The sequence below is a fragment of the Lampetra fluviatilis genome, chromosome 25 (assembly GCF_964198595.1).
Source record: "Lampetra fluviatilis chromosome 25, kcLamFluv1.1, whole genome shotgun sequence".
In the NCBI taxonomy this organism is placed as follows: domain Eukaryota; kingdom Metazoa; phylum Chordata; class Hyperoartia; order Petromyzontiformes; family Petromyzontidae; genus Lampetra; species Lampetra fluviatilis.
Window position 1 is genome coordinate 757,127 of NC_136299.1, and position 27,401 is coordinate 784,527.

At 47.5% G+C, this 27,401-nt stretch overlaps 1 protein-coding gene across 3 annotated transcripts in view; it reads left to right on the forward strand.

Annotated features, from left to right (window-relative positions):
- Positions 1 to 2,583: 2,583 nt before the first annotated feature.
- PALS1 (protein associated with LIN7 1, MAGUK p55 family member) overlaps positions 2,584 to 27,401 on the forward strand; it is a 40,887-nt gene continuing 16,069 nt past the window's right edge. Inside the window, exons 1-8 of one of the 3 annotated variants that reach the window (XM_078867966.1) lie at positions 2,584 to 2,646; positions 8,992 to 9,250; positions 10,343 to 10,518; positions 12,391 to 12,599; positions 22,175 to 22,252; positions 23,184 to 23,330; positions 24,854 to 25,015; positions 25,742 to 25,819. In XM_078867966.1, coding sequence (XP_078724092.1) covers positions 9,057 to 9,250; positions 10,343 to 10,518; positions 12,391 to 12,599; positions 22,175 to 22,252; positions 23,184 to 23,330; positions 24,854 to 25,015; positions 25,742 to 25,819 — 1,044 coding nt within the window. In that variant the 5' untranslated portion in view covers positions 2,584 to 2,646; positions 8,992 to 9,056. Of the gene's footprint in view, positions 2,661 to 8,991; positions 9,251 to 10,342; positions 10,519 to 12,390; positions 12,600 to 22,174; positions 22,253 to 23,183; positions 23,331 to 24,853; positions 25,016 to 25,741; positions 25,820 to 27,401 lie in introns of all 3 variants that reach the window. The other 2 variants (XM_078867968.1, XM_078867967.1) reach the window with 2 other exon arrangements.

Here is a 27,401-nt window from a genome sequence, read left to right on the forward strand (position 1 = left end):
TTGTTAGAAACCCAATGGCACCCTCAAGTGCCTTTCCTAATTCTGTTCTCAAGTGGGCACCTCCCTTTTAAAAGCCCGAGGCCATATACTCGCGAAAAAGATGTTCAAGATAAAACGTCACATTGTGTACGCGAAATGGTTCTGTCATAACAGTATGTTCTCACGTAATTATACGTCACTACCAGTGTACACGACACTGCATTATGACCACAAGAGGCCTCGTGGACATTTAAAAGTCATAACATGAATGTGCAGACCATATTGCAATGTAAATAATATAGTAACACTCAACAAATATTCTTGGGTCTTTCGGTAAGTCACGTAAATAGGGTCAAAGAAAATAACAAAAAACTACGACGTTTCGATCGCAACACAAGCGGTCGATTTTTGTTATTTTCTTTGACCCTATCTACGTGACTTTATCGAAATACCCAAGAATATGATTTCCTGCAGTCACGAAAGCTTTAAGTCAACACTCAACAAAGTTGTGACGTCTTGACCTATGATCAAAATCCAGGTGTCACCAATAATATGGATGCCACCTTTAGCACAGATAAAACCCAAAGTTCTACACAATAGCGATACCAGATCTGTATTATGTTGAACTTCTTTCGCACCGTACATAGCCAACCGTACTAATCGGAGGAGCGGAATAAGTATATTCTTGCCACATGAACGCAGATGGAAATCCCCAAGCTGTCCGGGTCAAACCCGGACAGCTTTGGGATTTCAAACCCGGACAGCCTGGACAGGTTGCGACCATGAGCGATAGTGATGCTTGAAATAGTCAACAATTGTCGGTCTCAACGAGCATGCTCAAGTTAATACAAATAATAACAACACTAATGTAATTACTGCATTGCACACATGTTTCTGGCACTGACAGCTCAGCAATCACTGTCTGCCTCTGCACACTCCACTGGCAGTGCTTGTGGCTTGCTGAGTGCTGGACACGACACGAGCAGCACTTACACGCCAGCTGGTTTTGGGCTTTCGATCCCCGTGTGCGGTGGGCCCTAAAGAGGCAACTTTTTAAACGCACACAGTTCATTCAGCACTTTAACATGATCGGGGTCAACGCCACTTTTAGACAACGTAAATAATCCATGTGCTGTGATTTAAAACTCATTCAGCACCATAGAAACACCATCACTCAGGAGTGGCTCTGCACTTGTGCATTGCCTCCCCCGCTTTTTATGCCTACGTTGTGTAACATATGCATGTGCGATGTTGTAAACTGTTATTTTAAAAGTTAAACCTTATAAAATATCAACTTGTAACGCGCGCTGTATTGTATGTATGCATGTTGAACTTCTTTCGCACCGTACGTAGCCAACCGTTCTAACCGGAGGTGCTGGGAAGGACAACAAACTAAACACACAAAGCAGATTCAAAGTGCATAACTCCAGTGGCTTCCTAATATCGGAAGGAAGAGTGTTCCAGACGGATCTGAAAGCGCTGCGCGTGATGGTTTCTGCACTCAAGAGGGAAGGCGGCCACGTGGTCAGCCAGTGATAATCGCTCTCAAGCGCTGCAGTCGAATATTAATATATCTGTTAAGGTGCTATCGGTAAATTAAGGAGAGTTAATACGTGGGAGGAACCCGGAGAATACCCACACGTGCGAGGGGAAACACTCTTTCCTGGACAGATGAAACAGGTGTGGGACACATTCGTAGTGTCACCTCCTGCTGGTAAGCAAAGGTCTCCTCGATGCCCACGGGAAGGAAGTTTCACATCCTTTCTATGCATAGCCACCACCACCCAGCAAAACTTCCAGAATAAACACGTGCAATTAAATGCAACAATTGCTGTACAAACATTCCTAATGCTCATCTTTTTACAGCTCCGATCCAGTGGTGGAAAATCTATTCATTTGGCAAGGAAAAGTTATTCATAAACAATTGAGGATCCGTGTCGTCCTGAATAGTAGGACTCATCAGCAAAGTGCATTCACCAATGGGGTGGACGCTTTACCGAGTCGGATGTGAATGGTTTAGTTGTATTTGTATGTCTTTGCGGTGATTTGTTTACTTCTCTTGTACGTTGCATTGCTATCGTGCTTTTGTATTTTGTTGTTGTAACGTTCTTACCCCGTGCCCCTACTGGGCCATCTGTGAAAAAGAGCATCATAGCTCAACGGATTCCTCCTGCAGTGTCAATAAATATTCTGATTCTGTGTGCTGAGACGACCTCGTTATGTATTTGAGGTTGGGGGGGGCAGAGTGGACCCCGGGGGCCAGAGTGGCCCCCTCGCCCCCCAGTGGCAAGAAGTCCCACTGCCAGTGGGCGGGGAGAGAGGGCCCGGGGTATTTTCTTCCCCATGAGACGCAACGACAACAACAACGCGAATCGAAAATCCGATTTTAAACCTGCACACGATTAACCCCCTTGACTCCAGCGTTAGGGGTAGGAATTGTTGAATCGATTCCACGAGTCAATCACCTACGAGGCTGAATCGCATAACAACGATTCTCACGTCGCGATTCCGTTGCTTTGTGTAGGCCAGGAGGGAGAATCGATTCAGGCGAGGAAACGATTACCCCCTGTCAGGCTCCATTTGCCGGGGCGTCACTACGCGCATGCGCGGTGTGACCCGCATGACGTCACGGGGAGAGGTGAGGACGAGGAGACGAGAGGGGAGTTGGTGAGTGTGAGTTGGTGAGTGTGTGTGGGTGAGTGTGAGTGGGTGAGTGTGAGTTGGTGTGCGTGAGTGTGAATTGGTGAGTCTGTGTGGGTGAGTGTGTGTGGGTGAGTGTGAGTCGGTCGTGGGTGAGTGTCAGTTGGTGTGGGTGAGTGTGAATTGGTGAGTCTGTGTGGGGGAGTGTGAGTTGGTGAGTGTGAGTCGGTCGTGGGTGAGTGTGAGTTGGTGAGTGTTAGTTGGTGTGGGTGAGTGTGAGTCGGTGTGGGTGAGTGTGAGTTGGTGAGTGTGAGTCTGTGAGTGTGAGTTGGTGAGTGTGAGTTGGTGAGTGTGAGTTGGTGAGTGTGAGTTGGTGAGTGTGAGTTTGTGTGGGCGAGTGTGAGTCTGTGTGGGTGTGTGAGTCTGTGGGTGTGTGAGTCTGTGTCAGCGTGAGTCTGTGTGGGTCAGTGTGAATCAGTGTGGGTGAGTGAGTCTGTGTGCGTCTGTGTGTGTGAGTTTGTGTGGGTGTGAGTCAGTGTGGGTGAGTGTGAGACTGTGTGGGTGTGAGTCTGTGTGGTGTGAGTCTGTGTGGGTGTGAGTCAGTGTGAGTGTGAGTCTGTGTCAGCGTGAGTCAGTGTGGGTGAGTGTGAGTCTGTGTGGGTGAGTGTGAGTCTGTGTGAGTGTGAGTCAGTGTGGGTGTGAGTCTGTGTGGGTGTGAGTTTGTGTGGGTGAGTGTGGGTCTGTGTGAGAGTGAGTTTGTGTGGGTGTGAGTCAGTGTGGGTGAGTGTGAGACTGTGTGGGTGTGAGTCTGTGTGGGTGTGAGTCTGTGTGGGTGTGAGTCTGTGTGGGTGTGAGTCAGTGTGAGTGTGAGTCTGTGTCAGCGTGAGTCAGTGTGGGTGATTGTGAGTCTGTGTGAGTGAGTGTGAGTCTATGTGGGTGAGGCTGGGTGAGTGTTTGAATGTGAGTCTGTGTGTGGGTGAGTGTGAGTCTGGGTGGGTGAATGGGAGTCTTGTGTGTGGGTGAGTGTGAGTCTGTGTGTGGGTGAGTGTGAGTCTGTGGGTGGGTGAGTGGGAGTCAGTGTGTGGGTGAGTGTGAGTCTGTGTGTGGGTGAGTCTGTGGGTGGGTGAGTGGGAGTCAGTGTGTGGGTGAGTATGAGTCTGTGTGTGGGTGAGTCTGGGTGGGTGAGTTAGTTGTTTGGGGAGCGGTAGTGTAGCGGTTAGTGCGCTGCGCTACGAACCCGGCGACCCAGGTTCGATTCCCGCTCACGGCCAACACCCAGCGACGATTATCTGAACCGGTCCTGGGCCTCCCCTAGGTCGACTCAGCCTCAAATGAGTACCTGGTGCGATGTGTAAATTTCGCCACTAGGGATACAAAGGCGGCTGGGCGTGGTGTTGTCCTCGTGTGCCTATAGGTGCTGCTCGTTAACAGCACTTGCCCCTACAGTCTGTTAAGGTTACACGGGGGATATTTGTCTTTGTGTCTGTGTGGGTGAGTGTAGTGTGCTTATGACTAGCTCCGGTTTGACAGCAGGTCTCACTCCGCAATAGTCGGGGGAGGCATCTTACATCGGCTGCACAATGCTGTGTGGAAGCTACCTGGTCTCACTCCACACAAAGCGTTGGGTTTTCTCGGCCACAGTCACAGTCATGCCCTCCCTTCTCTATGCTTGTGAAACGTGAACCTCTCTAGTAGAATATCTGTGCCGGTGAGAAACATTCAGGCAGGCCTATCTACGACTATCCTGGGTTTAACCAGGCTGGATTGTGTAAGGAGCTTACACATCATTGAAAGATATGGACACATTCCCGTCGGTGAGTTCCTCCAGCAGGCGAGGCTGTGCTGGGTAGGTCACCTTGCCCGCATGTTCAAGCAGCTTCTGTTTGGCTGAATCGAGGGGACTTTAACGGGCACGACACAAGATGGATTAGAGATGGACTGATGTCGTGCGGGAGGATGTGAAGCTGGGTGGACTTTCCGACGACTGGTACCAACGTGTCAAGATTGGCCTCTGTGGAGGAGGCTCGTGAAGGACGCTGCTGCTGGGCAATTGGAGGCAGTCGCCCTCCAACAACAACGGAGGGCAGAGGAGCGATGCTCACAACAACGAGCGGAGTGCCAGGTGGATAAAATACAGCAAGTTGGCACAGGAGGGGTCACAGGTGGTGCATCGGCCAGTCATCTAAGTCGGTCAACCCATGGCACCTGGGTCTGTCCTGTGACCTGTCAGCGAGCCTTCGACACTTCACGTGGCCTCAAAGTGCACCTGAGCTGGCACAGGCACCGTGGTGACATCACCGCCACTTTATGGCGAATGGCGGGTGTTGTTGTGAGTGTGAGTCTGTTCATAAGTGTGAGTGACTGTTGGAGAGTGTTGAGTGAGTGTTGGGCAGTGTGAGTGTGAGTCATGAGTGAGTGTGAGTCATGAGTGAGTGTTGGGCAGTGTGAGTCATGAGTGAGTGTTGGGCAGTGTGAGTGTGAGTCATGAGTGAGTGTGAGTCATGAGTGAGTGTTGGGCAGTGTGAGTCATGAGTGAGTGTTGGGCAGTGTGAGTCATGAGTGAGTGTTGGGCAGTGTGAGTGTGAGTCATGAGTGAGTGTTGGGCAGTGTGAGTCATGAGTGAGTGTTGGGCAGTGTGAGTCATGAGTGAGTGTTGGGCAGTGTGAGTCATTATAAGTGAGTGTTTTGGAGTGTGAGTGAGTGTAAGTGTGGTGGGTGAGAATGTGTTGGGGAGTGTTTCTGCCAGATCGTAATACTGTATACCCATTCAATGACAGGTCAGATGAGATTGTTGTTTTAAGCAGATTCATGGTTTCACTATGGGTCAGTATGTAACTTTTAAATATGAAGGGATGAACTGTGGATCTGTCAGTCGTTTATCATATAGTTGAATGGGTTTTATTAGTTGATCGTGACCAGATTTGTGTCAATGCAATCAAGAATTGTGTTCAAGTTGGTGGTGATATTGAAGGATCGCCACAGTGGGCAGCTAAATGTCGATTTAGCGTGCGATTTGAATGAGTTTGATGCACGAAGTCTACCATCGTCGACAAAGGAGTGGGTTATGTTGTTAGAGGAAGATAATGAAGAGAATATAATTATATGGGAGACAAAGTAGCCTTGCGGAACACCATAGTGAATGACGAATGTATCAGACTGACCACGATCAGCTACTTTACTGCTGAATGTATTGACGCATCAGACCGCTAAAAACCCGACCTTGTAAATTCCAGTGTATGCCAAATGATGGTAGCTTGGCAAGTAGTGTGGGATGCCAGACACGATCCGATGCTTTACAGATGCCAAGGGCTCTGATCATAGACTCTTCTCAAACGTTCAAAACTTCAACTCTCCAAACATGAGTTACGCAAGCTGACGGGCCACCGGTGGATCATGCTTGACGGAACTCATGTCGATGATCACGAAGACATGATTCTGTCTGCACGTGATGGAGGAGCTGATTGTTGATTATAGAGTAACTAGGTTTTTGGGGGGCGCCTATGGCGCCCCCCAACAACATAATATGCGGTGACATGCTAATTAGGATGATACCTCACAAAATGGACAATTGGTTAAAATACTAATGTTCATTATTCATACATCTATTTCTCAGAACCATTTTGAGTCCAGGCAAGGGAGGGTACTACTCTGTTGCAACCAAATTCAACAAGATGGTTGCAGTAGTAGCCAAAGCAGGTGATGAGAACCACTGCTGTAGAGCCTTAAAAGAGCTGTGTCAAGTTCTGGAGCTCACAATCCAAATCACAAGACACGGTTTGCCATCGAAACCACAAAACTCGGAGGTTATACATTTGGATAGTTAGCCGATGTACATCATGTGCTGGTGAATTGTATTTACTTTAATACACAACCGTTGTAAGGAATCGCTGCAGGTGAAATGTTACGTTGTCATCAGGGGTCGAATTGTTCAACATAAAAAGACGAGCCACAGAGATTGGCCTTGTCTTTTTTGCGTGAAGAATTTTAGATGCAGATTAATTACACATCGGTGAAAAGTTAAGTTTCACTCAATTTTTTTGAAACAGCTTTGTCAATTGACAGCGTGGACGAAAGCTAACTGGGTGAGGTCAACAGTTCCACTACATGCTGTTTATGTAGAAGAGACTGCTGCTGGGAAGTTGGGGTTAAAGTTAGGGTTTGAACCACGGTGGTAGTTAGTTTTCCCATTCAGTGCTGAAATTGGGGATACATGTTCACAACGCCCAGTAGTGTAATTACAGTAACAGCTGAGGCACATTGATGCATCATTTGCCTTGTTAATTTTTACGCAAGTGGATGTATGGCTTCCCCTACAGTGATTAGACAGTGGTCAGATGTGACGTTTAGTGCAGTAACGTCAACTGTGTGTTGAAGTTGGGTCAGAAGTCAGGAAGATATATAAAGATTGTGCAGGTCTGAGACAGCATCTGGTATGCGAATAGTGCAGTAAGCCAATTGTTCAAGGTTGCGGAACAATTGGTTAACTGTGCTGGTGGTCTGCGGATATGTTGCAGATATTACGAGTAAAAAATACATTTATTTTGTACTGCCCGTTGTACTTGTGTTCATAAAAACAAGTCAATCGATTTATGGATTTTTTAAAACAGATATTGGACAGCACTTTTGGAGTCGTTTTAATATTCAATGATATGTTGTTCATGAATGGTGGTCTGTCAGAATTGTTTTGAGGCTGGACTATGGTTCCACCGATCCAGGAATGTTGAGAACCACTCCTGTAAATCGCATAAACAGACCGTAAACCAAGCCCTGTGAAGCAACTGCATCACCCCCTCCACACACAGACCCCATAAACCATTGAGAGAGCCACTCCAGAACCCCTATAACACAGCTCTTGGTGTCAGAACTGAGCCCAGCGCCTGCTCTCCGCCCCAGCAAGTTCACGAGTGGCTCTCACCTGAGCACCCCCCCCCCCCCCGCGGTTCCCCCAACCCACACTCACGGGACACGGATCCCATCTTTGTGTCCAGAGTATTTCCATGATATCCCCTTGGGGACCCCGAGAAGTCGGGGAGATCCCAGCACCAAGTGGAATATCGGTGTCTCCCTGCGCACACAAGAGCGGGGTGGAGCTCTCTAGCGTTGGTGGCTCGGGATGTATTTATGTTGAAATTCTATTAAAATTCTTTCACACCGTATGTAGTCAATCGTGCTAATTGGAGGTGCGGAAGGAAGGACAACAAACTAAACACTCAAACCAGTTATAAAGAAGTGAGTTTTCAATCTAGATTTAACAGTGCAAAGCTCCGGTGGTGTCCTAATATCAGAAGGAAGAGCATTCTAGAAAAGCATCTGAAAGCGCTGCGCGATGCAGTGAATGTCTTTGTTCCATGTTAACCAAAAGCCCCTGCGAGGATGACTGGAGTTCACGTGAAATCATGGAGATTGCAGATTTCTATGGCATGACCAATCAATCCACAACGGAATAAATGTACATGGATATCATTATTCACGTTGTTTCAAGATTAACCATCCCTGGTTTATGAATTTATAGACACTCCACCGATTTCTCATGACCGTGTTTCTCATTTGGTGATTTAATATTGCAGAGGCGGATTTCCCCGTACCTTACAGAGGGGAGAATTGAATGAGATTGATGGGAGACGTGTCGAGGCTTTCAAATCAAATTAGTTTTCTCTGATTTCTCCAGATTATTTACAAGCGTATCTGGGCATGGATTGCCCTGTACATCTTGCTGGGCATAGTAGAGATGCTTAACGTGTGCACGACTATATTATTATTACCATGCTTGTTTACCCAGGAAAGCCTCGGCCGAGTTTCACCTTTTTTTTCTGGAACGTCTGGCTCGGTTTTGGCAGTAGGAGGCGATGATTGTTACGTGCTTCCCAATGAAGGAGTTTGCGAGTCATTTTTCAAATTCTGACCATGACACCAGGAAACGATGGCCCACTTACACGTCTCTTGAATGACCCAACGGGCTCATTAACCAGGGCAGCCAGTTGGACACAAAACCCCCGCAACCTCTGCAACAAGTGGTGGACACGTTACCACAGGGCCCACATTATGGAGAGAATTGCATGTTTGTGGAAAAAATACCTTTGAAGAAATATCAGCTTCAATATTATTTTCTGCAGAATACCTATTGAACTGCACACAGAGGTCGTGTCAGTTGATTAGCCTTTATGTAAACCATATAAAACTTGCTCCAGGAAGTTATGGAGGGAGAGGCGATTGGCACGGCGGGACAAGATGATGCTTTTAAGAATGTCTGTGAGGAGTGAGGAGATTGAAGATGTTGGCACTGCCTTGCAGGGTTCTGAGGAGCCCGCGCATGTTTTGAGAATGTTGAGTGACATTTAATAAAAATGTGGATTCAATGTTGACTTTTTCCAGGAGTGGGCCCAGAAAGAAAAAAAGTGCGTGCTTCTTGAACCTGGGCGCGTTGCGAACCGCCGAGGATGAGCACGGCGCAGCTGAACGGCCACCCTGGGGGGGCCGACGATGACGACGCGGTGGCCGGTGGGGCCGAGGGACACCGTGAGATGGCCGTGGACTGCCCCGCGGAGTTGGGGCTGCGCACCCACGCGGTGCAGCAGAGCTTCCGCTCGCTGCAGCTGGAGCGCATCAAGCAGCAGCAGGACGACATGCGCCGGTAACGAGGGTGGCAGCGGTGGCGGGCACAGTGGTTAACGCTCGTGCCTCCATGGCAAGGAGGGCCTGGGTTAGGTTCCTGATTCGGGCACCTCTCTGCATGACGTTTTGTATGTTCTTTCTCCCCTAGTTCTGCATGGGTGTCCTATGAGTTCTCCGGTTTGCTGTCATAGCTTAAGAAAACACGATGTAACTGGTGTTGGCCAAATGTCCCAATGCTGAAATATTACCTGCAGATTACTGACTTGTGATTACACACCTTGCAGGATTGCCCCCCTACTTACTGCTAAACCTGACAGGACCCTCCAAAAAAATGTCTTGAGGCTCAGTGAGGATTTCCTGGATTGACAAGCAGAATAATAATAAAATGTTACATTTAACCACCAGGGGGGCAGTAGTTTGCCATCAGTGCAGTAGGGCAGAGGGGTTTCCAAAGTTTTTGACTCACGACCCACCTGAGTCGCAACATCATTTTCTGGGATCCATGCCCAGCGAGACGGTGGTGTGAAAAACATTGGCAGCTGCTGGTGACTTCTCAGTGACAGGAGGCACGAATACAAACCCTAGCCAAGAAATGGGGTAATCCTGCACATTCACGAATGCCTGTGCCAGAGGAGCCTTACTTTGTATGAAGGTGTTAGAGTGCAGCTCACAGAGTGTGATAATGCAGCTCACAGGGTGGTGGTATTACAGTGCAGCTCACAGACACAGATGTAAATTTACTCACATACAAGACATGGAGATGTCACCACAGCGCTTGTGCCAGGCTAGGTGCACTTTGAGGCCACGTGATGTGTCGAAGACTCGCTGACAGGTCACAGGTCACACCCAGTTGTCATGGGTTGGCTGAGACGACTGGTAGAGATGCACCACCTGTGCTCTCCAATGACACACACACAGATTCGCACACACACGGAGACACTCACAGAGACACGAACACACAGACACGAATTGCAGCACAAGATGACTCGGCACCCAGCCTGCACGCAAGCAGGCATTGGGTTTTCCAGGAGGGCGCGATGACTGCCGCATGCTATCCCGGAGTTGAGTCATTTATTGAACGACGCGAATGTGCGCGCATGTGCGGCGACAGTCGGCGTGAGGAAGAGGAGCGGAAGCTGCGGGAATTGGACATCAATGCCTCGATCCGTCTCAAGCATCTGGCACAAGTTCCACCCAAGATCGGCATCGACAACCCCAACTTCGACCAGGAGGAGGAAGGTGTTGTCCTCTCCACCTCTGCTGGTTGGAATGCGGCTCACATCTTAGGTGGGTGCAGCTAACAGTTCGGGATGATATCATGGGACCTTTTTGCTAATACCAAAGTATGAAAAATAAGAATAGGTTTGACCCTTTCTGGCAATAAAATAGGTGTTAAGTCTGCATTAACCACACGTACTTGTGGTGAACATGCAAACAAAAGAAGGCTGTTTCTGGTGTAGGCCAATCAGTTTCAAATACAGTGCATATATTATAAGAGCATGTTTGTTTGCATGTGCACCACAATTGCGTGTGGTTAATGCAGACTTGATTTCTTGCAAAAGGGTATCTATTTGGTGTTTGAACATCTTAACGCCTGTTTTATTGCCAGAAAAGGTGAAACCTTTTCATAGTTTCAGGATGACTCGCCGTGGTCCATCGCCTGTTGATATTTCCGTCACCCACTTTTGCCACGAGTGGTTCTTATAGGGAATTGGCCTGGTCCATACTTTGTAACGGGAAGTTATTTTTATTCAGGATTGATTTATGTGAGTGCACTGTTTTAGATATCTTCTGTCACGTGGTTGTTTATTTGGTTCTGATTTCTATTGGGTTGATTTTCGTACTTGCTGTTGTATATTATGGCTTTTATCATTTTGGTCACCCGGGTCAATCTCGTCCATGTGAACACCATTGTCTGAGTTTTCACTGGTTAAATAAAGGAAACTTAAAACATTATTATGATGCATGTTTACCCAGGAAAGCCTCGTGACTTTTATTCAAGAGGGTCCAAGAGAAGTATTCACAGTTTGGGGGAACTGATTGCTGTGCATACTCCAATCGAGTAATTTGCCGTGATATTTCATATTTTTTGGCAAACTTGGTCGGTGACGCCGGCACACAATGGCCTACTCATGTAGAACGACATCACAGAATCTTTTAACGCATGGATTTTCTTCCCCCACATTTATAAACGTGCGTTTAAGTGTTTGGCTGCTATAAATTTCCAAATGATGAGCCGCTTCGTTGAACTATCATTTGTTGCCAAGTGGCTTCTGAAAAATAACCATATACAGTAAAACCTTGGATTGCGAGTAACTTGGTCTGCGAGTGTTTTGCAAGACGAGCACATTTTTAAAATAAATATTAATTTGATAAACGAGCGATGTCTTGCAATACGAGTACTGTAGTACGTACAGTATACGCTTTGTCTGCCGAGCGTCACATGATCATAACTGAGCCAATGGTTCTCTCTCTCTCGCTTCGGGATTGTGGGTAAACGTCTCCCATGCTCGGTCTCAGTCGGCGTGCCTCACTCGTATAGTCAACATCTGTGCGAGCGTATACTGTGTACTATAGTGTTGTGACCACGTGTGTGTGCGTAAAGCATTTTTTTTATTTTGTGTCCAAGTGTAGTGACTGTTCTTTAGTAACTGTACTGCAAGTGAAAGTCGTCCTACACAATAACCCTTTTCTCCTCTCTCTCGTCTCCCTCACACCAGCCACGATTGCATTTAATTAATACATTTGATTACTTAATATTACATTTAAATAATAAAAATATATAAATGTATTTGTAGTAATCATTTTTATATGAGTACAGTATTTTTAGGTTGTGGAACGAATCATCTGAGTTTACATTATTTCTTATGGGGAAATTCGCTTTGATATACGAGTGCTTTGGATTACGAACACCTTTCTGGAACGAATTATGCTCGCAATCCAAGGTTTTACTCTAGCTCAGTGGGCCTTACCTGGTAAAATAAAACTAGTTTAGTTTAACAACCACACTGAAACAGACGGCACGTACTTTTTCAGTTTAATCCACCAACAATATTCACTTGGGCTGCCTGCCGTAATTAAACCACTCGGCCTCCTGTAACAAGCGGAAAATGTGCTCCGCCCCCCCACCAAACATACGCTTGTGCGCTGTTCTCCCAGATTTGGACGAGCTGCAGACGTCGGTGCAGCTGATGCAGAACCTCTTGAAGGACAACCAAAGTGCGCAGGACCTGGACGTGCTCAGCCAGCTGCTGCAGTCGGCCGACTTCCGCAAAGCGCTGAGCATCCACAACGCGGTGGCCTTCTACATGAAGCGGCCCAGCCCGCCCTTCCCCCGCTGCGGAAACGCTCAGCAGATCGCTCAAGACGTGAGTTGCATCTGTACAAACAACGCGCTCCTGCCGTACGTAGTCTTCTCCTCCTCCTCCCACCCTTTCAGAAAATCTCATGAGTACAATAATAGGTAGATATATTGGCACGTTCTAAAAGTGCAAGACCATCGCGAAGGAAGGCGCTTTGTTTCGCAGGCAGTTTGTGCTAGTATAGCAATAGGGGGCGATGTTGCTGTGTGTAATCCAAATTTAGTCGTGTGCAGTCAATCATTCTAATTTGAATGATTGACTGCACGGAGAATGTTACAGTTAATACATCTGCAGTAATGACCGGGGGGGCCTGCCGAATTCTAACTGCAAATCCTGTCCAACAGGCGGCAAGCATGATACAGCTGCACCTCGTAGCTGCCTCCGTGGTCTCCAGGACAATCAAAACAAAGTGCAATCTAGTTTCCGCCAAGGCTGTTGTGGATGCAGATCTCCTTTGTGCGGTCAATTACCTCTCCTCTGGCCATGGATCCTGCCCACTCCCGAATTCTCCTGATCTTGCTGCTGCTTTTACACACATGAAGATTTCCAAGACTTTATAACACATGAAAGAAAACAATCATTCACGTCATTGTGACGACGATAATAAAAAATAGTAAGCCGGACAGTGGTGGCGCGCGCCTGTAGTCCACTATGGAGGCAGCGAGGGTTGGTGGATAACACAAAATGTTGTGAAACTCCCTTCCCATGGGCATCGAAGTGCTATACCCTGGTTTTCCAGGAGATGGCGATACAGCAAATGGGGACTTGACTTATTCCGTTTGTATGGGAGTCTTGCCAACTCGCATACGTGGGAAGTATGCACTCATTAATTGGCTTAAAACATTTCGATTTAAAGCTTTCGTGACTGCAGGGATTCATCTTCTTGGTTCTTTCGGTAAAGTCACGTAGAATGGAAATAATAAAATAATAAAAATAAAACATAATAAAATAATTATCACGACGTTTCGGCCACAACACAAGCAGCCGTCCTCAGGTGAAGACCAGGTCTGTCGGGGAGACAGCGTCTGAATGAAACAACACCACGCTTGGAGCGTATATTTAAGCTGGGTTGGAAGGGGGGAAGGGCGCCTTGACAAAATAATTTGCATATCAAAAGGAATTTAGCATATTTATGGGAAATGCAGGTATGTGATTAGTACTCATTGTGAAATGCGTAGGAAGTGGGTGGGGGGGTTTCAAAGTCATAATTCGTTTAGCATTAGAAGAAGTTACAGCAGCAGAGGTTAGTGTAAATGCGATTGGTATTACCTTAGAGTCGCGGCATCTCTTCAGAAAGGTGAGACTCGATTAGCTGAGCCTTATCACGGAGCTTGTTGAAGGCTCTTAAAGTTTTATGGAATCCCACCCCGTAGTGGCGGTTACATTTCGATTTAAAGCTTTCGTGACTGCAGGGATTCATCACCAAGAAGATAAATCCCTGCAGTCACGAAAGCTTTAAATCACCAAGAAGATGAATCCCTGCAGTCACGAAAGCTTTAAATCGAAATTTAACCGCCACTACGGGGTGAGATTCCATAAAACTTTAAGAGCCTTCAACAAGCTCCGTGATAAGAAGGCTCAGCTAATCGAGTCTCTCACCTTTCTGAAGAGATGCCGCGACTGTAAGGTAATACCAATCGCATTTACACTAACCTCTGCTGCTGTAACTTCTTCTAATGCTAAACGAATTATGACTTTGAAACCTCCCCGCCCACCTCCTACGCATTTCACAAGTAGTACTAATCACATACCTGCATTTCCCATAAATATGCTAAATTCCTCTTGATATGCAAATTATTTTGTCAAAGCGCCCTTCCCCCCTTCCAACCCAGCTTAAATATACGCTCCAAGCGTGGTGTTGTTTCATTCAGATGCTGTTTCCCCGACAGACCTGGTCTTCACCTGAGGACGGCTGCTTGCGTTGTGGCCGAAACGTCGTGATAATTATTTTATTATGTTTTATTTTTATTATTTTATTATTTCCATTCTACGTGACTTTACCAAAAGAACCAAGAAGATGGCTTAAAACATCTTAATACATAGAATAATGCACGGCTTGGCCAATTGTTATCACCAGTTCACCACATGGCTGCTGCCTTCCTGCTTGCCTCTGGTTCCAGGCACCTCTTGAGTCGTTCTCTTTATTCGAGAGCGAGTGAATATTGTTACGGCGGACGGCGTGTTGTAAGTTGACATTATTATTATAATTAGACAATACCCTTTCACATATCTGGCCCTGCACGTAAAAATACAATCAGGCTAATTGCCATTCTGGGAGTGTATACTTTTAGCAGCATTGATTCAATACAAGCAATCTCTGGACTGGGTTTTGGCATTCAGTGTCAGCAGTGTCAGGCTTCCTTGAGCCGATGCAAGTGAACTAATTATAGACAAGGACCCCCTCTATTAAATATGGGTCCTAGTGTAATGCAAAACTCTGTAATGCGCAAGACAAAAATATAATCACTCACGTCGCCGGAGACTCCAACATACAAGACTTTGTACGTGTCTTCAGTACCTCATCTCTCCGGCTTCTCCGCTGATCTCTCAAACCGCTCCTTCTACATCATCTCTCGTACCGTCGTCACAGTGACCAGCCAAGCCAAGGTCATGTGACTGGTCTTCCTTTCCTAATGGAGAGATTCGTCGTTTCCAACTTCCACATTTTTTGACAGTGACACAAACACGTAAACTGTTTTAAACTTAACCACTCCTCATCGATGGCACATTCTGCAAACCCTGGTGCGCTCCTAGAGCGTAGCATACCACAAGCATTGTCCTTTCTGGTCGTTGATAAGATTTGAAGTAAAAAAAAAATCTAATTTTATATTTTTTGGTTCTTTCGGTAATGTCACGTGGATAGAAAAATAATAATACAAATTACAATAAAGTGAATAAAAATATCACGACGTTTCGATCACAACACAAGCGGTCATCATTAGGAAAAGGGTTAGCCTCTAAATGCAAACTATAAAGGTTTAGAGATGGGCATAGCCCATGTGTATCAACTGCACCAGCAGTATGGGTGGGGCAGCAATGCCAAGGCAGCAGCAATGCCAATGCAGCAAAGGCCCACCAGGAAATCACTGCACCCAGCTCCACACACTACTCTGCTGATGGGGGAGGTTGATTAACAAGAAAACACAAGTCAAGTCATGACCCAAAGTGGTTGATATGGATGGTGTCATGAACAAATCTTTGTTGATAGCCACTAGGCTTGCAAATTACCATCGTCTTAGAGAAATCTATTTAGTGTGAGCCAGCCGCATGAAAATAATGATCAGCCACGGCAGAAGTATTGGTCCTACCATGTTTCAAATCTGTCTTATGTTCACGAACACGGTCCGAGACATGTCGTTTAGTTTCCCCAATGTAACTACTGCCGCAGATACAGCTTAGTTTGTAGATGCCGGGATATTGCATGTCAGGAATCTTGGCCTTCATAGATGGGATCAGATTACAAATATTATGTACTGTGTTAAATCGGACCTGGATCTTGTGTTTGTTCATGATTTTGGAAATCTCTTTCGTTACCCCTGCTATGTATGGCAGGGTAATGGTTTTGATTGGATCCTCAGGTGGCTCTTTCCTCACGGTTGGGGTGATGGCTTTGCGGATTGTGTAGTCAGAATATCCATTCGCCTTGAGAGCTTGGTGTACGTGTTTGAGTTCACTGGTTAGGTGTTCATGGTCGGAGATACATTGAGCTCTGTGGTGTAGCGTTTTGATGAGGGAATTCTTCTGGGATGGATGGTGGTGGGAATCAGGTTTTAGGTAGGCGTCAGTATGGGTTATTTTCCTGTAGACAGAATGGCTCATTGAGCCATCTGGTCTCTTTGATTAGGACATCCAAGAAAGGTAGCATGCCATCCTTTTCAACCTCCATGGTGAATCTGATGGCTCGGTGTATGGAATTGATGTGGTTGAGGAATTGGTTTAGAGCCGGTCGGCCATGTGGCCAGATGACAAACGTGTCATCCACATACCTCTTCCACAAGGACAGGCGTAGAGTGGATGCCTGGATGGCGTCCGTCTAAACATTTTCCATTAAAATATTGGCTACAACCAAAGATAATGGAGAACCCATTGGAGTGCCTTCAGTTTGTTTGTCGAATGTTCCATTCCAGGTGAAGTATGTATTGGTGAGGCAGTGTCTCACCAGGGCCGGTACATCAGCATTCAATCCTTGTTGGACCAAATCTTCAATGATTGCAATGGGATCAGGCACAGGAACTTTGGTGAACAAAGAAACTACATCGAAACTGACATAAATCACCTGGGGACAGTGAGATGTCTTTAATTGACGATACCAGGTGAGCTGCGTTAAGTACAGAAGAGGTGGTCTTACCAGTGAATGGCCGTAAGGTCTCAGACAGATATCGGGACAGTTTGTAGGTGGGAAAGCCAAAGGTAGAGACGATGGGATGAACGGGTGTACTTTCTTTATTGATTTTTGGTAAGCCATATAATCTGGGTGGTCTAGCAGCAGAAGGTTTTAAGGAGAACCGTTTGGTCTATTTTAATGCGGCTGGCTCACACAAAATTTATTTCTCTAAGATGATGGTACTTTGCAAGCCTACTGGCTATCAACAAAGATTCGTTCATGAAGCCATCCATATATACAGACACAGACACAATTTCAACCGAGAGGAAGGTTATAGACCAAGCAATCATTGTATAGATGTCATCAACCACTTTGGGTCATGACTTGACTTGTGTTTTCTTGTCAATCAACCTCGACCGTCAGCAGTGTGGTGTGTGGTTCAGGGTGCAGTGATTTCCTAGCGGCCCTTTGCTGCATTGGCATTGCTGCTGCATTGGCATTGCTGCTGTATTGGCATTGCTGCCCCGCCCATGCTGCTGGTGCTGCTGATCCACTTGAGCTACGCCCATCTCCAAACCTTTATAAACAGTTTGCCTTTAGAGGCTAACCCTTTTTCCTAATGATGACCGCTTGTGTTGCGATCGAAACGTCCTGATAATTGTATTCACTTTATTTTTATTATTTTTTCTCTCTACGTGACTTTACCAAAAGAACCAAAGAATATGAATTCCTGCAGTCACGAAAGTTTTAAGTAAAAATGTAATATCTAATCTTATTTAAATTATTTAGAATTGTATATAGTAAATCCTTGTTTAACACTGTATATGAATTCTAGATTTGAAGCTTTCGTGACTGCAAGGAATCATCTTCTTAGGTTTTTTCGGTAAAGTCACGTAGAAAGTAAAATAAAATAAAAACAAAAATCACGACGTTTCGGAGGCAACACAAGTCTCCGTCATCAGGTGGGACCGTCACAGCCAGATTAGCTGTATCAAGTGAGGCAATGATTCAAGATGTAATCCCTTAAAAGCGAGTTGAGGGGGGAGGGAGAGGGAGGGGGGAGCTCATCAGACTATGGTAGCCAATGAAAGGAACGTATCGGGAGGGAGGGGGGGCGAGGCCAAAAGGGTGGGCGATGGACGTGGAAGCGCTTGTGCGCAAGCGGCCAATTACTGCACACGCCAACACAATGGAGCGATTGTGCGCAAGCGGCCAGCCACTGCACCCGCCAACACAATGGGCAGAGAGGAGGAGGGGAGGTCTAATACACATGATAGACAAAAGAACGAAAATGATGATGGGTACAAACTTAGGGGGAGCTCATCAGACTGATGACACTTTCGTCATCTGGCCACATGGCCTCCCAGCATTGAACCACTTCTTGGACCACATCAATTCTAGACACCCATCCATCAGATTCACCATGGAAGTGGAGAAAGACGGTAAACTACCATTCTTGGATATTCTGTTTGAGAGGAGGCCTGACGGTTCCTTGGGACATTCTGTCTACAGAAAAGCCACCCACACAGACTCCTACTTGAAACCGGATTCCCACCACCACCCATCTCAAAAGAACTCTCTCATCAAAACGCTATACCACAGAGCACATGGCATTTCTGACAAACACCACCTGACCGGTGAATTAAGACATGTACATCGGGCCCTCAGGATGAACGGATACTCTGACCGTACTATCCGCCAAGCTGTCTCTACCACCACACAGAAACAGCCACATGAAACTCTGACCAAAACCATCACGTTACCATACATAGCTGGCGTGACCAAAAAGATCTCCAAAATTCTAAACGAACATAAGATTCAAGTCCGATTCAGTACAGTGCATAAAATCCGTGATCTGATTCCATCTGTGAAGGATGTCGTTCCTGACTTACAGTATCCTGGAGTCTACAAATTGAGTTGCATTTGTGGTGATTGCTACATTGGAGAAACGAAACGTCATGTTTCTGATCGTGTCCGCGAGCACAAGTCAGATCTGAAACACGGCAGAACTGATTCTTCTGCCGTGGCCGATCATTGCTACAACTCGGTGGGCTCTCATGAAATTGTCTTTTCCGAGACCAAGGTTCTCTGCAAACCTCCCGGCTACCATCAAAGGTTTGTACACGAAGCCATACAAATATACAAACACAGACATAATTTCAACCGTGATGATGGGTACAAACTTAGTAATCATTGGAAAGATGTTATCAACCACGCAAAAAAGACTTAATCACAAATTTTTTGGACCATCTTATCTGACAGGCACTATTTTACTGTACTTTACCGAGTGTTAACATCCCCAGTTATTTTAACAGTACTCTCTTCATTGTTCAGCCAGCATTGGTATAAACATGGGCATTTTCGTTCTTTTGTCTATCATGTGTATCAGACCCCCCACTCCCCCTCTCTCTCCATTGTGTTGGCGTGTGCAGTAATTGGCCGCTTGCGCACAAGCGCTTCCACGTCCGTCGCCCACCCTTTTGGCCTCGCCCCCCCCCCGCCCCCCCCTCCCTCCCGATACGTTCCATTCATTGGCTACCATAGTCTGATGAGCTCCCCCTAAGTTTGTACCCATCATCATTTTCGTTCTTTTGTCTATCATGTGTATTAGACCTCCCCTCCTCCTCTCTGCCCATTGTGTTGGCGGGTGCAGTGGCTGGCCGCTTGCGCACAATCGCTCCATTGTGTTGGCGTGTGCAGTAATTGGCCGCTTGCGCACAAGCGCTTCCACGTCCATCGCCCACCCTTTTGGCCTCGCCCCCCCTCCCTCCCGATACGTTCCTTTCATTGGCTACCATAGTCTGATGAGCTCCCCCCTCCCTCTCCCTCCCCCCTCAACTCGCTTTTAAGGGATTACATCTTGAATCATTGCCTCACTTGATACAGCTAATCTGGCTGTGACGGTTCCACCTGATGACGGAGACTTGTGTTGCCTCCGAAACGTCGTGATTTTTGTTTTTATTTTATTTTACTTTCTACGTGACTTTACCGAAAAAACCTAAGAAGACTGTATATGAATTCCCCAAAAAGTGGTGCGCTAATTGAAAATGCATTTCCCGAAAACTATTTCCCCATAAGAAATAATGTAAAAGGTGGGGGTTGGGTTCCACGCCAGAATTTTATAAGGGTCACTTTAAAAAAATGTTGTGTGTGTGAGGGAGAGGGGGGGGAGAGAGAGAGAGAGGATGGAGATTTAACAATTATATATTTTTTTAAATAAAATTCTTTAAATATTTTAAAAATAACATTAATGCAACAAAATTTCACTTAGCTGAGGCAGTGGTGGTTGTTGCTTGTTGTTGTGGGGGTGGGTTGGGGTGGAGGGGTGAGTGGTGGCGTTACAATCCGGGTGCTACATCATTCCGTGCATCTATTCCAGAGTTCCCATACCGCTGAGCCACGCAGCTCAAGAAAGTAGTTCATCATTGACCGTTCCGAAACCGCGTTATAACAGACGCGCGACACAGTGGACGTGCTTTACAACGGACGCGCGTTCCGCGATGCGCACAAAAGTCTTCCCCGAATAGAAAACGTGTTGCGTGAAAACGCGTTAAAGCGAGGACCCACTGTGGTTGGTATTGTGCGCTATGGAATTGTTGTTTCAACATTAAGTCAAGAAATATCTTAAGTCTCTGCTCTCCAGTTGCCTGGGTGAAAAGTGGGGCTGTGTCCTTGCCCAATCCTGGCCCAGCCTGGCTCACAAACTCAATAAACAATAGAGAAAGCTGTGCGGCGGCATGCACTGTGCGTCCTCGCACCGACTAATGCCCGCGTGATTACAAGTGCACTAATGATCATGTTACGTAATAACGTGATTTTAAAAACAAATCACTTCATCCCCATAGGTTTGTGTGCATATCGACGCATTTGTGTGACCTCCCCTGCCTTGGGGGAGACTGGTTAGGCGTCGTGGTGACAAAGAACATTGCCAGTGAGGATGTCGGCTGTGTGGACGTGTCTCAGTCAGTGCTTGTTACCTTAGCAGGACCAAACGCAAGCCTAACAATACGTGAGTGCATGCGGTGGCACTATAAGTGGTGTCACTGTTGTATTGTATGTATGGTGTCACTGTGTATTGTATTTTATGTGTGTTGTGTCACTCTGTTGTATTCTATGTGTTGTGTCACTCTCTGTTGTATTGTTTGTGTAGTGACTGTGAATGTCACTGTGTGGTGCCGGGCTTGCGAGGCCACGGCGAAGAACATGTTGTCATTATGTGCAGCCCGCTTACTGGGCGTAGTACCGGCCCTAGCGGGGCTTGGGTGAGCGTTGGTTAGCGCAGAGGCACCACGTGCAGTGTGCGGTGCGGGCTCCTGGTGAGGGAGCGAGAGAGAGTGTCAGCCAGCCATCGTTATGTTGGGGCATCATACGCTGGTGACCGGATGATATTGGAGGGGGGCCACCGGTGGATGGGGGCCGCTGGGTGGTCACGTGGTATAAAGGAGCTCTCGGGAGCCTTCGGGAAAGGGCCAGAGAGATCGAGAAGGTGGGCGGGGCGAGAGGCGGAGCCAGCCCCAGCCCGGGCCGATATAAAGGGGGCCCCGTGTGGGGCTCGGGGTTCTTGACTGTTGGTGGGTGAAGATCCACGTCGGGTTGAAGAAGCCTCTATCCACGCGGTCCGGGACCCAGCTCGTGGTCCGGACCGGGATAGTGTGACTGTGTCTAGTTCTGCCGTAGCGTGGTTAGATGGGGGTTCAACACCCGAGTGTAGGTTATGTTATGTTGTGTTGAGTTGAGTTTATGTAATAAATAGTGTTGCTCCCAAGACAACGTCTGCGACTCAGTTGGACTCACTACATATGTAGTGTCGCTGTGTTGTGTATGTGTGTTGTCACTGTGTGGTCTGTGTGTGTTATGTGTGGTCTCACTGTCTGTGTGTATGTGTGGTCTCACTCTCTTTGTGGGTATGTGTGTAGTGTTTGTATGGGGTATGTGTGATGTCACTGTGTAGTCCCTGTGCGGCATCACTGTGTGGTATCTGTGGTCTCACTCTGTGGTCTGTGTGTTTATTAAATCCCTCCGACCGAATGTCCACTCAGCAGTAAAAAGACTGGTGTGCCACAGTCGATCAGGAGATAAGTGTATGGCGGGGTAAACTGGGGGTCCACCCACCCCTTCCAAGGTCTCTTTGATCTTTCTCAAATGAAGGCCCTTCATGCTGCAGTGGTGTGAGGTCCACCTCCATTACCTGTTGTTCTGAGTGCACATCAAATGAGGATAACATTTAAAAACTTCTTGTGTTTTTGTCTTTCACTAGGTCAGAAATCACCTGAACACGTCCCATCAGAAGGAGGGACATGAGCTGCGGTCCTTGCTGGGAGGAAGTGACTTCCAGGTACACACAAAGACAAAGATCCACCGCATAGCCTGAACAGATTGTTCGGGCTCGTGCTGTTAGCGAGCACCTATGAAGTTCGCACCGCACACAAGGGGGTGGGTGACCAGCACCAGGCCCGACCACCTTTGTCTCCCCAGTGGCGATGTGTACACACAGCACCATATACTCATTTGAGGCTGAGTCGACTTAGGGGAGGCCCAGGACCGGTTCAGATAATCGTCACTGGTGTTGGCCGTTAGCAAGAATTGAAACCGGGTCGCTCGTACGCACAGGCACGCCCTGTCAGGTTATTCAGACAGCCGTGGCACACCGCGGCGCCTTGAGCACTGGGTGATGTGGCCTGGAACATCTGTGCTGTTTGTGCCTCGTGTTTTACCTCCATAATAGCAAAGGAACCCATTCCCACAGCGTTTTAAAAACTATCTCAGTTTCCTCCACTGGCTTCCCATCGCCACAGAAAGTTCATCTGCAAGATCGCCTGCCTATGCCACCGTACCTCTACTTTTAGTCATCCACTGCATCTCTCCTCGCTCCTGTCACCCTGCACTGCAGCTCATGGTAGACTGTCAGCAGCAGCAGTGCTACTCGCCACATCCTCCTCCTCTTACAATAAGCACCAGGACCACCGTCACTGTTGGCCGTTGTTTCTCCATAACAGACTTCTCCATCTGGAACGTGGCTACTATATCCCCCTGCACATTCACAGCAGCAGCGATCAATCTACACCGACCTTTAAGAGACACTGAAAGGCCTCGTCTCTTTCACCCGGCTTGTGAGCGACACCGAGCCTGCCTCCGCTTCTCAGAGTCATGGTCACGTTTGTCGAACAAAATATTGTGCTCATTACAAATTATATTTTCGTTATTATCATTGTCATCATCTCCGTGATGTGATCGCACTACGAGTCATTGCGTGTTTGGTTGCGCAGGCCATGCTGTTTGTGCACGACGCAGTGGCCCAGCGAGAGATGTCCACCGAGGCGACGTTGGCGGGCGAGTGGACAAAGCGGCTGTCCCAGCACGGGGAGGAGACGGTGCGCGTGGTGCGCATAGACAAGGCGCGCGACGTGCCGCTGGTACGTGCACGTGGCCGGGTATGGCCCTCCTCCAATCAGGCCACGCTCCGATCTATAAAGCGTGCTCCACAGCAAGAAGTGCCTGGGTTCGATTCCAGTCTCAGGCACCTTTCTATGGCTGAGTTGTTTGTTCTCCCCCTGTTCTGCAGCATGAGTGAGTGAGGAGTGTGTATGTTCTCCCCCTGTTCTGCAGCGTGAGTGAGGAGTTTGTATGATCTCCCCCTGTTCTGCAGCGTGAGTGAGTGAGTGAGGAGTGTGTATGTTCTCCCCCTGTTCTGCAGCGTGAGTGAGTAAGTGAGGAGTTTGAATGTTCTCCCCCTGTTCTGCAGCGTGAGTGAGTAAGTGAGGAGTTTGAATGTTCTCCCCCTGTTCTGCAGCGTGAGTGAGTGAGGAGTTTGTATGATCTCCCCCTGTTCTGCAGCGTGAGTGAGTGAGTGAGGCGTGTGTATGTTCTCCCCCTGTTCTGCAGCATGAGTGAGCGAGTGAGGAGTGTGTATGTTCTCCCCCTGTTCTGCAGCGTGAGGGAGTGAGGAGTTTTTATGATCTCCCCCTGTTCTGCAGCGTGAGTGAGTGAGTGAGGAGTTTGTGTGATCTCCCCCTGTTCTGCAGAGTGTGTGAGTGAGTGAAGAGTTTGTATGTTCTCCCTCTGTTCTGCAGCGTGAGTGAGTGGGGAGTTTGTATGTTCTTTCCTTGTCTTGCATGGGTTTCCTCCGGGTTCTCAGGTTTCTTCGCATAACACAGTTGATATTTGCCAAAACATGCCAATTCTGAAAAAAAAATAAGTTACTAAATTTGGATGACACATGGCAACGTTGCCGCCTACAGCGGAAACATAGCAGAACCTTCATGAAAGAGAGTTGAGATTCGGCCTTTACGCTTGCTGGGTAACCGAGTGTAATGAATTCAAAATACAATTGCCCTGTCCACTTAGCTGTCCACTTAACTCTTTCCCATTCCGATGACAGACGTATACATCATCAGTTTTTCTTCCAATTCCATTCCGGTGACGTACTTGTTTGTCATCGGAAATAAATAAAATTATTTAATCGGTTCCGAGGCTCCCACAAGGCCATACAGGAGGGCGTGTGGCACAGTTTGGCGCCAGCTGTGGTCATGTCGCTTTGGTCCTCTGCAATGAGTACAATGTCTTTAAAAAACAGAGGCGCTTTTGCGCCTCTCTAAATAAAAATGAACGCTAATCGCTGGCGCGTTCCGAGATCCAGCAGTGAACGGGACCCCCACCCTGCAACTTGCAGATGTCTCGGAACGGGAAAAGGTTCACATTTTGCTCGCAGCAAATATTCTTCAGAGCACTTTACATGCAATGAGTGGCTTGTATCAACATCTCATCTTAACAAACTTGAAAAGGGGACCCCCCTGGTGGCAGCTGTCCCTGTGTGACACAGGGTGACTCAGCGCCCCGGCCTGCGAGCGGGGCGGTAGTCTGCTGGTAGGGGTTGGGGGGGGGAACGACGTTGCCGCACGTGACCCTAAATGAGCGGCGGTGGCCCTGGTGGACGCAGGGGGCGACGGTGCGGAACGACGGGGAGTCTGTGGTGATCAGCCGTGTGGTGCGCGGGGGCGCAGCAGAGAAGAGTGGCCTCCTGCACGAGGGAGACGAGATCCTGGAGATCAACAACATCCCCATGCGGGGCAAGGACGTGAACGAGGTGTTTGACCTGCTGGTAATTCACCCGCCTCCCTCCACTGCGCAGCGTTTGTCTCACGGGCAAGAGGTGCCGCACCGACGGGTGGGCGTGAGGGTGTTGTCAAAGCCAAAGTGGTCTCCTGTTGAAATGAACTTCGAACCGTTGGTGCTCATTTCCTGTTTACAGCCCTGGATTTTCTCCATTCCTATGGTGGGGAAGAGTCTATCCATAGGACAACTAACCTTTATTTCCACAAAGTGGTTATCAATATTATCGATCCTGGGAGGGATGATAGGTTGAGTCAATCCCCAACCAGGATTTGAACTCACGACATTTAAATTTGAGCAGCTCGCTCTACCCTTGAGCCATCTGGCAGGAATTGTTGCTTAATGAGTAGGGTTTCGTGGGTAGGGTTTTGTGGGTAGGTTTTGTAGGATAGGGTTTTGTGGGTAGGATTTTGTCGGGTAGGGTTTGTGAAAAACCGGGGATGGAGAATGTGTCTTTCGTTATCTGGACAACTATCTGATGAGGTTCAATCTTAGAATAATATCTGATGAGGTATTTTGAGCAGAGCCGGGATCCGCAGCCCAGTACCCAAGTGAGTTTAACCGGTGGAGGAAGGGAGATGCACACGGGGTGTGGGGGGGGGCGGTGAGTGCTGTGCCAGCGGCGTGCTGCGAGTGGCGACGCTGAGGAGCAGCATCGCTCGCGTCGAGACAATGGTGGAGGGTGGCTCCAAAGCGGTGTACGTGTCCTCCGCAGGCCGAAATGCACGGAGTTCTGACGTTCGTCATCATCCCGACTCGTTTCCACAAAGCTACACAACCCAAAGAAACTGTGGTGAGCATCGTTTAATTACTTTTGCACGAGCACATGAACACATTGCAAAACATCAGAGCTATTGTGTTATCCAAAAGTCTTTCTTGGTTTTGTTTGGTATGTTGGTTATGTTTGGCTACTCTGGAATGTTTGGCGCTGGTTTGCTCGGTATGTTTGAAAATCGGCATGAATATATGGCCGGTGCTGGTTTGGTACAGGTATGTATATTCAGTCTTGGCTCAATATTGGCAACCATGAATGTTTGGTGGTGGTTGTTGCCAGCATGCCTGCCAAATGTTAGTTTAATACTGGCATGCTTGCATGTTTGGTGTTGGCTTGGTATTGGTATGCATGTATGTTTGGTGTTCGTTCAAAATTGTCATGCATGTGTGTTCGGTGTCGGATTGGCAGTGGCATGCATGAATGTTCGCTGTCGGTTTTGTACCTGTAAGTGTTCTCTGTGTTGGCTTCGTATTGGTATGCACGTGTGGCCGGTGATGATGAGGTTTGGTGTCGGCATGTTCGCATGCCAGTGTTTGGGATTGGACCATATGTTTGGTCTTGGATTTGGCATGAGCATGTGTGTACCATGCTGTTTTTGGCATTGATATGCTCGGTGTTGGTTTGGTAATCGTACGATTGTATGTTCGGTGTTTGTTTGGTGCTGGTACCGCATATGCGATATTGGTTTGGCGCTGCATGCATGTTCGGATGTTGGTTTGACATTGGTATGTGTGTATGCTGGGCACTGATTTGTTATTGCTATGTAATACGGATATTGGTATGTGTGCTCGGGGCTAGTGTGGTATTGGTTCGTATGTTTGGCATTCGTTGGGTTTTTCCATTTGTGCCACTGGCCCTAATCCTGCGGGTGCGTTCAAGTGGGCAAGAGCACTCTGCCCTGACACCACGAGGTGGGAGGTGCCTCTTATTGAATGGCGTGTCAGGAGGGTGCTTTGTTTTTTTATTTAAATGGGGGAGGAAGCCACGCATTGTTTGCGAGACGGCTTAACCGAGATGGACGCATGCTAAAAATTAATTAGCATGGGTGCCCGTTGCATTGGTCGTGAATGTCTGCCATCTTGACACAGTCTGACATGGTGCCCCCACCTCATGCTCGGTGTGGCAGCTCCCCTCAGATGCCGCACCCTGGGCTAACAGCTCGTCCAATAGAAAAGCGCTTTGCCCATTAAACGCACCCCTGGTGAAAATGGAAGCTCTTATCTGTTTCAATATTACCTCCTCGCCACTGTCAGAATTTCCGTTGCCTTTTCAGTGTTTCTGCATTATGTTAAATTTTTTTAAGTTTAGGTTGAAACAGTCACATGACAAAGAGCTACGCTTTCCAAACTTGCAGCACCATCTAATCACCCTTCAACACATGTTTTTAAACGATGAATGCTAGCTGATGTGTGCAAACATCACAGCGATACACTCCGTTACTCCTGAAGTGGTTATCTGGCTTGACCACCTGAATGTGAAATTTTTGTTGTTGCTCTGCATCTACATCAGTTAATAAAAATAAATTTGGGAAACCTCACAATGCTCTTTTACGCCAACGAGTTGCATTGACATGTAAACTTATCTTCTGGCTACCAACCAC